General features: G+C 34.0%; 1 protein-coding gene across 1 annotated transcript in view; it reads left to right on the top strand.

Annotated features, from left to right (window-relative positions):
- Positions 1-12,770, top strand: part of CSMD3 (CUB and Sushi multiple domains 3) — a 386,198-nt gene that overhangs the window by 317,443 nt on the left and 55,985 nt on the right. Inside the window, exons 40-44 of the mRNA XM_009905784.2 lie at positions 757-826; positions 2,511-2,627; positions 6,385-6,594; positions 8,672-8,860; positions 12,284-12,461. Coding sequence (XP_009904086.2) covers positions 757-826; positions 2,511-2,627; positions 6,385-6,594; positions 8,672-8,860; positions 12,284-12,461 — 764 coding nt within the window. The remainder of the gene's footprint in view (positions 1-756; positions 827-2,510; positions 2,628-6,384; positions 6,595-8,671; positions 8,861-12,283; positions 12,462-12,770) is intronic.

Here is a 12,770-nt window from a genome sequence, read left to right as displayed (position 1 = left end):
GTGTCAAGTGTCCTTCAAGGCTCTGAATCGATAAGGAGATTTAACATGAAAAGCTAACTTTTCATGTTGAAGGTTAAAAGAGACATGATTTTTTTTTTCCCCCACTAGGTCATCTTAAAATGCATACTATAGGGTTTTGCAAGATATCCCAAGCACAAATCTCTCTTAAGATTTTTCTTTTTCATATGGCAATTACAATTGTAAGAGGCTGATGAACAACATAGAGGGTCACTTTCACGTGTCTGTAAGAGATTGCTTTGAAACCATAACACCTCATCTGTTGTAGAAGAGATATTCCTTAAATATCTCAGGTTTTTGCAGCTTAAGCCAAGAGTAAGGACTGCATTTAGAATAGGTACTGTGGATTTAAGATGTGAAGTCATTAGTGTACAGTGTGTAGAGTTTGCAACTTTCTCATGTTCCACAAATGATGCAAATCCATACTATGTAAACGGTACTTAAATTAGACCTTAAGTTTCTAGACCCTTGGCTTACACTAATGCTAATATTATAGAATTCAACTGAATACTGTTATATTGATAGAAATAAAGTTGAGGGTATAGACACAATTCTCTTGTTGGCTGCCAGTCACACAGTCTTCTCTGTTATAATGGCAGCATGATACAATTCACATTATCAGTTTTATATATTTTGATGATGCTTTCAATTATTCTTTTTGTTGAGATTCTAATCATGTGTCATATATTGTATTTTTTATTCTATTAATATTATTTAGCAAATATTTTGTCATTCTAGGGTCATTCACATATCACCTGTATGCCTGGACCAGTAAGAAGATGGAATTATCCAATCCCAATATGTTTAGGTATGTTCAAAGTGAACTTTCTTAAATATTGCAGAACAAAAAAGCCAGAAGACTCAAAAATAAGTGATGCATATAGGGGAAAGAATAGGGAGAACTAGAACTGAAGAACTTCAAAGTGAAAATAGTCAGACAGAAAACTTTCAAAGTACACTTCACACTTATTTTGGCAAAGTTTTCAAAGGAGAAGGAATGAAATACGTTGTAGTCAGAATATACTATCAATTCACTACCAGTGATGAGACCTCCAGAGACCCTTACAAACATAGTTATTTATGAATCATTTCTACAGCAGAGAGATGACTATTATAGAAAATACTAAAATAGAAATAGCATTACATTTTCATCTCTAATAAGATCAACATAAGGCATGTTGGCTCAATTTAAGAAGATACTTTTTTTTTTTTTTTTCAAATTAAACTGCATATATAACCATGTTAATATTATTGGAAGAAGCACTAGAATCCTGCCAGAAGCCCAAATGAAACATCTGCAGAGAATTTAAATATATTATTCTTGTATAATGAATAAATGTGGAGGATATAAACCACTTGCTGTCTAAAGTCTCTTTCCATGAATAGAAATGCCTTTTTGTTTGGGTTCCCTAACAGTAAAAATTATCTATCTTTGTAATCTTAAATGTAGGGAAAGCAGGATGCTGCAGATCTCATTAAAGATTTTATACTTTGCTTTTCTTCAAGACAGATTATATATCCTCTTGAGCTGCTTCACGTAATCCTGTTCCTAATCCTGTGAGGCATTAAAAACCTCCCGTGAGGTACTGAGCTCCCTCAGCTTAGAATTTATAAATATTCAGCAAGATTCAGATATCCATTTTTTAAGTGTTAGTCTTCAGTTTCTATCATTATGGATTAACATACATGCTATGATAATCACAATGCTCTGTGGTAAATTCTGACGACAACGACGCTCACTGAAATTTTGGAAGGTTATTTTCCTTTCTTTTCCTTTCTTTTTTGCTGGTAAGGATTTTTAACTGTTTCAAAGAATGCAGCAACTGTTCATTGGGCAAAACTGTTAAACAAAACTTTATTTACAAGAAATAAGACCTTAAAATCTAATATTGAAGTATAAGTTACTTTATTCACTGATGACATGCTTGAACAAAAATAAAATTAGGTTCAAATATGGATTTAGTTCAATTTCTGGAAATAGGTGTGTGCATCCATTTTATAAGTCTGTTTATTTTATCTCATTTTTAGAACAGCAGGATACAAATGCAGTTTTTAAAAAGCCTTTTAAAATGCTTTAAAAATACAGTATTATTCAGATGCTCCTTTACAAACCAATGTGGAATTGTCAATTTTGCTCAGAGCTGATGTGAGCCACTTCTTTGTTCACAAGGGTAGTTCATGCAGATAGAGTGCAGAGTAGACACCTGTTTTCTCCTTCCAGGTGCATGTTTGTCCCCAAAACTAAAGTCTAGTCAATGCAAAGTAAATATTTATGTTTAAAACACCTACTTCTAAATTACTTTGTTGCATGTATTTATAGATAAAGTGCATCTATATAATGGTCTGTGTATTTCTTTATTTTTTAAATAAACTTAGTTGTTATTGTATTATTAATGTTGGAAATATCTTCATTGTTCTGGATTAATTTTGGTATCATTGTGCTCCTTTAATAAAATGTTTTTTCTTTGTTCTGGTTTCGTTTGGTTTTTTAGCACAATGTGGTGGTGCCATGTCAGACTTCAGTGGAGTGATCCTCAGCCCCGGGTTTCCTGGCAATTATCCTAGCAGTCTGGATTGTACATGGACAATAAAGCTGCCTATTGGGTTTGGTATGTTCATATATTAAAATTGTTGAGGTTTTTATGGATTCAAAACACTGAATAGATTTAAAATATCATTATATTTATCCTGGAGGAAAAAAAATAAGGTAGAAATTGTAGTTTATTTTTAAAAATTACCAAAGCTTTAAAAGAAAAGTGTAGAATAGAAAAGCTACAAGGTTCTTGATTTTTTCATTTAATATTTATTACAGTTTTCTGATAAAGACATAGTTGTTTAATTAGAATTAAGTATGATTTTCTAACTGAACAGATATAATTTCTCTTTGTGACATCATAAACTCAGGAAAATAAATAGTTATCACAAATATTTTAAACCATCAGTATCAGTTTAGAAGCTGCTAAGGCTGCATTTCAATTAATTATTTTATCATTAAACTTCTTAGCATATCCTAGGAGAAAATTGGGAGTAACCTCTAGAAACTTCCCACTTAAGAGCTGTCAAACTTCCCACTCTAGTAAATTTGCCAGTAACGTTAGGTCGCGACCACTACAACTGACAGATGCTCAGCAGGACTGCTACTCACTTCAGTTCCCAATCTGCACCAGATGATCACAGAATCAAGATAAGGATGTTGTGCTCCAGATACAGAACTTTGCACTTCTGTGACAGTTTTAGGCTGTGCCTTTAAGAAAAGACAGCTACAGAATTCTCTAGCTGAATGTTTTGGTGTAAGAAAAGGAAAACAAAGATAATTCTAAACTAATTTCATTGGCAGATCAGTAGAAATGTAACTTTTAAGGATTTTAGTTTCAGTTCGGTCTGCTCGTCTGTTTCTGTGCTGGGAAGCTGTTTTCTTTCTTCTGTTCCTGGCAGTGCAGACCTTGGACTAATAAGATAAGAAAACTAACTTTTTTTTTTTTCCTTAACAGCTGCCTTGAACTAAAAAAAATTCTCTTAATATCCATTTTCTCTCTAATCTTTTTTGGGAAAAAGGGAGGAAGGGAGAAAAGGGGTTTTGGGGAGGACCCGAAAGGGGATTCTTCTCCAGAGGGAGTTTCTGTGTTACATTCTTTCCTGTATATTTTTGTATATGCTGTAAATATTGTATATTTTGTATATATTCATTGCATTTCATTCTGCTTGTAAAAAAGCGTTTTTCATGGCTTCTCCGACTGAGTTAGCTGTGGTTTGTGGGGGGCGGGGAGAATTGAACTTTCTCGCTACCACAATTTCTTACGCAGACCATTAAGGAGGGTTTGTTTACAAAAACAGTGTTTCTGTGGACAGAAGTTGTGCCATTTGTTGAGAATGTGTTTTCATTATTCAGGTTCCTCATGAAGACAGTGAACACTGCAAGCTCCTGTATCAAGTCATAGAAATTATACTTTAGACAGCTTGATATGATAGCTTCAAGTGTTTTATCTTGATTTTTTTTTTTTTCTTTTTGTAATCATGTTTTCTAGACTGTATATCCTATGCAGATCCCTACTAGTTTTTTTCAGTTAATGTATGGGAAAACTACAATTGAAGCAAACAGAAACGTGCTTGACATTTTTGAGCATTTCTAAACAGGACATGATTAACCCCAAATTTAAAAATAAAGTAAAATTTCATTTAAAAAGTGAAAAATATTACTTGATAAAATGTTAGCTAAAACTAATCTTAGTGATGCTGTGGTTCTAGCCCAGTGGAGGCATGCATATCTAGGTCATCTAAGTAGTAAATAGAAAGACTCAAAAACATCATCATATGAACCTTCTGCAGATTTTCACTTATTTAACTTGTTTAAGTATTTTTAATAAGATTTTTTTTCTTGATTATAAGTAATGCATCATAAGATTTTCCATGTCATGTTAGCTAATGGCATGAAATAAACCAATGGCAATATGATGATTGCAATCAACTTGCAAGGCTACTTCGTAAGATTTGCTGATATTTCTGGTATTTATGGTTAGATTTTATATGTAAATATATGAAATACTCCTTCAGGAGGGGTGTCCAGACTGCAAAAAATATGGAAGATACAAAACCAAACAAAAGGTCTAAAAAGCAGAAGTCACAGAGAAACAAAGGCAAGTGCACAGGCTGAGAAAAGGTTTAATACTTTGGAAAATTCATAGGGTTCAGGAACTTGTAGTGAAAGATGGTAGAGAATAGAGATAGAATGATGGGCAAAATTAAAGCAGAGCAGATTGTATATTGAACAAAGTGAATGAAAGAGAAAAAAAAAAAACAACCAACAAACAGTAAAATAGCATGAGCTGGCAGTTATTAATGACAGCTGGAATTTTGGATGAGTATTTGTTTCACAAGATGAAATAAAAGGCCAAGCTCACAAATATCAGACATAGAGAAAATCTTGGATCTATGTGGATTCTCTGTGTAGGAGATATTTGGAAGCCTGGCAAAAGAAAAGAATGACATATAAAGCAGAAGCTTTCTTATCACATACAGACTATCTTCAGATAAAGAGAGACAAAAATCAAGATAAAAGTGATTTAATTATGCATTAACCTTTTTTTCCTGTAGCGCATAACATGTTACATGCTTCAGAAGACCATTCATAAACTTTACATGATATCTAGGGAGAAAGCTCTCAAAAACGATGACAAGCAGTATTTAACTATTACAGTTAAAAAATTATTCATGACTTTTCAATAATTAATCTAACATTATATCTTTTCTTTTCAATTTTATGTGAAATGATGTTGATTGTCTTTGCCAGAAACACCAATGGGACTCAAATCATCTCCATAGTGAAAGTACTCTGTTATCATTCCACAGTTGCAGTAACTCCAGACAAAACACAAATTTTACTTTAACATATAAAAAACCAACAACATATAAACAGGAAAATATTTAAAGAGCCTTATAACTACTGAGCTGCTGGGCATTTTCTTCTTGTCCTTCTACATCTGGTTAGAAAAGATAACTTTTTAATGGATAGTAAGATACCCATCTGTACCTTAAAGAATTGAATAGTCAGAAGTTTCTGCCAGGAAGATCATTACATGACAGTGTATGTATGTTAATTAAGTAATTGAACTGCATGTTTAGTGATGCTCCTGGAAGTTGTAGATGTATTTTCCTGACAGCCCATCAGTTAATGTGACTGACAAGTTTTATATCCTGTCATTGGCTCCATTGACTCCATGTTTGTTTTGTCAGGTCTGTCTCTTTGGATATTTTGGTTTCTGGTTCTCCCCATTCACATTGTTTTTTCACATTGATAGGACATCCCTGGTCAGATAGTGTCACTGGAATAAACATTCTCACACTCTCACTCAACCTGATCAGTTAGTGGGACTGACCAGGTTTGGTACTCACCACTGCCTTCCCCAGGTTTGTGTCCCTGTTTTTTGTTTGTTTCGTTGGGTTTTTTCCCAAGTGTGGCACAAAAAAAGCAGTTTTTAATAGAACTGGGGACTATTTTCTGCAACTGAAAGCAAGAAAGATTTAATTATATTAAACATGTTCAATCCTTAGAACTGAAATTTGCCCTAAATGCACAAAGAACAAACCTTGCCAAAAGTGGCATGTATGTAACCTACAACAGATCAGTGTCTTAGATCTTATTGATATTTCAGTGTCAGTATTTCTTACCTTGAGAGACATTCAGGATTAGTAATGCATGAGGACAAAGAGTGCTTTAAATTGAATTCTATGAATTGCATCTGGGAGAGTAACACATACATTTCCATTGGTCACATTATTTTCTGATATCATCAGTGTAAGATGTACATATGTGATTTTCCCTCCTGGTATTGATGCTGGTGGCTTTTATTGACTGATGATGTTTTTCAGGTGTCCATTTGCAATTTGTGAATTTCTCAACGGAAACCATACATGATTATTTAGAAGTTAGAAGTGGATCTACAGAAACTAGCAGTGTTATTGGGAGACTAAGTGGCCCTCAACTACCAGCCTCGCTGTTCAGCACAACTCATGAAACCAGTTTATACTTTCACAGTGACTATTCACAGAACAAACAAGGATTTCATATTGTATACCAAGGTGAGACTTTGACATTCTTATGTGACAACAAGGTGGTTGTTGAAGGTTATTTCCTCTTTTAGCATTCCTAAAAGGTACACATGAAATAAAAGATTTTGTTTATTCCAAACCAAACTGTTATGCATCATGTTCAAACAGAAGAATGCAGAAATTTAAAATGAAAAAGGAAAGATAATTGTCTATTCTCTCTAAAAGGCAGTTCAAATGTATGCAAACAGATAATTTCCCATATCTGAATTTGGCTGGAATATTACTTTACATTATATGGCTTACAAAGTAAGCACCTCTATTGGTTGACTTGTATAAGCATAGGAATCTTGATTTTGTGTCTTGGGTTCTGGAAAGGGAAGATCTAAATATTGTTTTAGAGTACTGTGTCCTTATAGGCTAGTAAAGACTAATACCAGCTCAGAAATCTCTGAATCCGTTTTATAGTTGCCTATATCAATGGAAGATTCTTGTTCTGTTGTACCCAAATAGGTCATGCTGAGCAGTTGAAGACTGCAAGATCATAGTTCTATTTACATAATTGCAGATTCATTTAAAAGGGATTAGGTGCTCTCTGGTCACCAGAAGAAAAAAAAAGTCAAATATATATTTTAAACATATTTTCCTGATATGAATAACCTCAAAGGATGATTTAAGGAATTTTTCTTCAGAGAAATCTCCTCTTACTCTTTCAATAGTATTAATTCCAAATTGACTTGAACTCTATGTAACATTCTGGAATTAAACCTCTGTAAAAAGTGCTAGCATTTAAAGGATAAGTCACTTAATGACCTTTAAATTGCCTAGTAAGATTTTACTTGCTTCTCATTTGGTATATGTCACAATTTGTAGTAGTAACAGAACTTTAAAATCTGCTGCTAAGAGGGCAGTGAAAGACTGAAGAGTGTATACTATTAATAGCAGTAATTGCAATCAATTTGGTGATGTATATGTCCAGGAATTTTTAAAAAGGTCCTGTATTTTTTAACCACATAAGAGAGAAAAAAATTTCTTTTGAACTGTTGTCTCAGCATATTTTTTTCTCAGTTCTGTAATAAAAAGCCAATGCTTCAAATCTTTGAAAAGGCCACAAAAATGGGAGAGAAGTTTATTTTCAGATCTCATTTGTCTAGTATAAAATAATATTTCATAATTCATCATAGTGTCCTTTAATTCTTCTGAGAAAACCAAGTAAAATTCTAGATGGATACATTTTTCTCTCCTTTAAGCATAAGAATGTAGAAACAGAAAACCACTATGGTGTTCCCTAATAGGAAAATTGAAGCTACTTAGCAGCACAGAAACCTAACTAGTTTCTTTCAGATTTATCCCTGAAAATTCATAATTAAATTACGGTGGGATTTTATGCCATATCATTATTCAGTCTCTCCACTGTCTTCATGGTTTTTGTGAACTTCAGTTGTATCACTCCCAATCCCTTTCCCAATGAACCATGTGCTCAGTAATGTAATTCATCATCACAGGCTGTATCTTATTACTTCGTATAGAAGTCAGATTCACTGATATGATAGATTTTCACTGGGACAACACCCTACCTCTAGATCAGATCTTGAAATTATACAATACACATCTTGGTTCAACATCTCTTCTGGGTGAAAACAATGTGTTCCTGTTTTCAAATTATTTTTGCTCTTTTTTATTTTTTAAATTTAAATTTAACCTGTTATTTTTTATGACATTTTTGGAAAGACAGTTTGATTATTTAAATGTCAGTCCTTCCTCTAGTAGCTGCTTTAACTTTCCTGCCGAGTCACACAGATTTTCTGAACCCATTTTGTGGTGTTTTTTTTTTTTTTAATTCTGAATAGTAGTTGTTTCACTTAGTCTTTTAAAGTAGTGTCAATTAGCAGATTCCAATCTGCATAACTTAGGTTTTGTATAATTTCTTTTCCAGAAAGTCCTCCTGGTGTGGAATGATTTTGATTGTTACCTTGATGAAATTTAAGACATATGGGGTGTTTGATTTTTTAAAAATGTTATTCTAATGAAAAGCTTTTATTTGTGAAGTAATGAGAATCTGTATTTTACTTATTTTGTTCCATTGTGTTTACTTATTTATTTATTTTAGCATATCAGCTGCAAAGCTGTCCTGATCCTCGACCTTTTCGCAATGGTTTCGTTATTGGGAATGATTTTACTGTAGGACAAACAATTTCTTTTGAATGTTTTCCTGGCTACACATTAATTGGAAATTCAGCTCTCACTTGTCTTCATGGCATCAGCCGTAACTGGAACCATCCTCTGCCCAGATGTGAAGGTATGTTCTTGGTGACACTGGAACCCTTCATTATTTGTGAGTTTTCCTAAGGACTGTTAACTAAGATTATTTCAGCTTTTCAGTTTGTAGAGACCTGTCTTTCTACATTATGGTCTTGCAGATCAAGTCTTCAATTTTCCATGTCAAAATGTTTGCAGAGAAGCTGGAATGTTTCATGGGAATGTGAATAAGTTTAATTTTGGAAGGTTAGGCTTAAGGTCTGGAGTATGGGCATCTGTATTCCTTTTTAATCTATCTGGCACTACAGAGTAAAGGCTATGCACTGCATCAAGAAAAAAAGTGTTCAAAAACTGACTTTCCAAATTTAACCACTCATGTTGTGTCTTACCAGTCAAAAAGAAATGTCTAACATGGCACAAAGTGCAGTTGTCCTCCAATCAGTCATTACTACATATATTAATTTGAATGTGAATTTTAAAAAAAGGTATTTTTTAACCTTTTGCATATTTCTACACTTGCAACAAGCAAGGAGATACAAGGAACTGTGACTTCTACATAGCTGAAATTTTAACAAGATGGAATGAATGTGTATGGTGATCCTGCAGAGGTATTTATCTTAGCCTTAACTATGCTGAAATGAGCTTGTACTTAAGCAGCAGGCCAAAGGTCTGTCATCCAGTGTCATCAGACTATGAAACAGAAAATGGTGGTAACATAGAAATCTCTTTGAAGAATGTCTGTGCACAGCAAAATCTGTTTGTGGAACTGAGGGCTGGATTTTCTTCCATATGAAATAGTTGCTTGTTCCTGGAACATCTATGTTTGTTGCGACTGTGTCAACATTGAGGCAGCAAAGGTAGGTTCCTAGAAGTACAGATACAGTGACACTACTTCATATTCAGAACTGCCATCTCCGAGTCCTGTACTATTGAGACCAAAAGATCTATACACAGTTAGCAATTAAGTTACTGACAAGTTCTCTATGTGCCTAAACATAGATTTCCACAAGTATGAGATCTGTATAAGGTTTTGAATGCTCACCTTCATATACCATAAAGACTCTCCACAGTTTCAGGAGGTATATTCAAGACCTGAGTTAAAAGTCTGATTTCTCTGTATTGAATGCTAAAAGCTCAGCATAAAGAATGCAAACCACAATACTGAACATGCTGAGGTGGAAAAAAAAAATTAAAAAAGCAAAACACCTGGATTTTTGCATTATACTCTGAATTATCTACCTAAATTAAGATGCTTACCCAAAATTCCTTCTGGGGTCAGTGAGCCACAGGCATTTCTGGGGGATGTGGCAGCTGAATTAAGACACATCTGATACTGAATTCATAAGGAGAAGCCATATCTTGTGAAAGAGAGATGACAGCTACACTGTCTTTTGAAAGTGGAAGAAGTTAATTCATCACAACTGAATTCATCATGCATTTTCTGGATCCTGAGGGAATAGTAAAAGTTCGTGTCTTAACTGCCAGACAGCTTAGTTTTCCCCTGCTACTTACTTCTAGCTGAATATTTTGTGCCTCAGAATCAAGACAACTAATTTACTGAACAGAGTGATACTGTTTCATTGAATTACATTATTAGAATTAATAATTTAATTAGTAAATTCTAAGATGTCCAAAGTGTGTTCCTGTTCCAAATATTGCTTTTGATAAAGTTCCTGAACAGTGAATGGAAGTTCTTTGTTTCCTCCTTCATGTGATATGTAAAGATGCAGATAAAATTCAACCTGATTTGTAATGGAGATCTAGTGTGTAAGCTGTGCTGCATGACTACAGACTGCCAACATTACTCAAATCCCAGGGGAAAAAAAAATATTACATGGGATTTGGTGAAAATATTTTCCACAGTATTTTCAGTAAAGAGATTTTGACTTTTTTATGTATTACTGATATTTTTGAGTTTGTTTTGTTTGGTTGGTATTCCTTACTGTTGAAGTAAAAAAGCTAATTGGGTATCTTCTAGTTGTGCTTCATTTGAGATAAAGACCTTGCGTTCAAAAGCACTGAAAGGAATTGGGTTTTCTTTGTATATGGCTAGCACCTGAAATAGATATGCCTACATCTATATTTGTTTAAATACCTGTATTGTAAGGCAGCACAGACTAAGGCTTGTTTAACACTGCAGACTTCTTGAAGCAGGCAGTCTGAATTAAATATCACTAAATGTGGTTGCTCTTTAAACAGTTTTATTTTCTTATCCTTGAGTCCTTATGCACCTAAAATTCCTCTAACCTGTGCTCAGCACCATCTAACCTTTCTGACCCTTCTTTACTCATATCCCTCAGCTTCATCCTTTTGGAATCTATTCCCTATCCTTTTCAAGGAAATCTCATTACCTGACAGTTATCAGACCATGTCCTCACTCCCCTAAGACCCTGCTGCAAAATCAATTCTGTCTGCACTGCTCAAAACCCCTTGAGACTATGAAGCTAAAAGCTGAAGAAAAACAATATAGCTGCTGTTGAGTCAGAATGGGTGAGGTGTGACTCTGAAAGTCTCCTTACTCTACAGTTCAGCACCAAAGTATATCTATATATAAACTATAACATGTGCCTTACCTTAATACAAGCAATACACAATCTCTGTATGCCAAACTTGTATTTCCAGTAACTTGTTTTCTGGTTAGAGGTTCTGAAGTCTATTTTGGGGACCATGGGTTGCCCATTTTGGGTGGAGGGGGGAGGAATGCAATAAAAATAAACCAAATGAAAGCATTTTAGCTTTTGCTCAGTTTTTCAGAACTAGTGTTCTGTAGCATAAATTCTTTTCTGTGATAACAAAGTGGTGTAATATTCAACATGCCTCCGAATGTCTGTGGAGAAAATCATGTATTTTGGACTAAAATGCATAGTTAGAAAGCTGTGTAGTCAGTCTTGCATTGTACTGATGTCTAAAATTTGTGCACTTTAACAAGAATTATAGACAGGACTTACTTTGTCTAGGAGAAGTTACCTCAGGAAATTCAAAGTTGAAGTTCATGCATAGAATATTTAATTTTAAAAAATTCCCCTTTAATTTCCACCCCCATCCATCCTCCATCAACTTAACCTATCTCTTCTCTAACCTGCTAATTTTGTTTTTCTACTTTCTTGAGTCAATGAATTGAAGTGATTAAAGTGTTTTGCTGCAAATTTGTGGCTGGTGTTTACATAAAGCTGTAATAATTGGGTTTCGGTTGTGCTGGGAATAATTTAACCTAAGGTCTAAGTATTTCTTTAATTCCAATTCTGTTAGTATTTATGACATCTAAAATACTATTTTTTTCTGTTTTTTCTGTTTTCTTATTTGACCAATAGTATCAAACAGATTTCTGACTCCACAAAAACATCAGTAAAATCTATTTTCTATATTCAGCAATGGTTTTACATTATCTAGTTATAGTGTACCAAACATGTTTAAGTGTGCAAGAAACATGTAAAATCTTTTAAAAACAAATCTCTTCTTATAGCCCTATGTGGAGGAAATATAACTGCAATGAATGGCACCATATACTCTCCAGGATACCCTGATGAATATCCAAATTTCCAAGACTGCTTCTGGCTTGTAAGAGTACCACCTGGTAATGGAATCTATATCAATTTCACAGTTCTCCAAACAGAGCCAATATATGATTTCATTACTGTCTGGTAAGGAGACACTTTCAACATTTTTTGTAACCTTCATGTGAAACAGTGCAACAAAGCATATATTAAAGTGTGTATTTGTGATTTTCTCCCTTGACACTGGTATTCTCCTCAGGGGAAATGAGTGATTTGCAGTAACCCATGTTTTCCAACGCACCTTTCTCTCTGGGTAGCACTGGACATGAAGTTTCATAGTCTTTGTCTTAAGAATTCAAACACAATAGTAGTGTGGTTTCATTTCTCAATGAAGACAATTTGAAAGTATAGTATGACAGCTTAACAGCAACTAAGAGAACCAGTACTTACAAAGAA

This window comes from Dryobates pubescens, chromosome 14, assembly GCF_014839835.1.
Source record: "Dryobates pubescens isolate bDryPub1 chromosome 14, bDryPub1.pri, whole genome shotgun sequence".
In the NCBI taxonomy this organism is placed as follows: Eukaryota; Metazoa; Chordata; class Aves; order Piciformes; family Picidae; genus Dryobates; species Dryobates pubescens.
The sequence above is the reverse complement of the archived record's forward strand: the minus strand, read 5'-3'. Positions and strand labels throughout refer to the sequence as shown.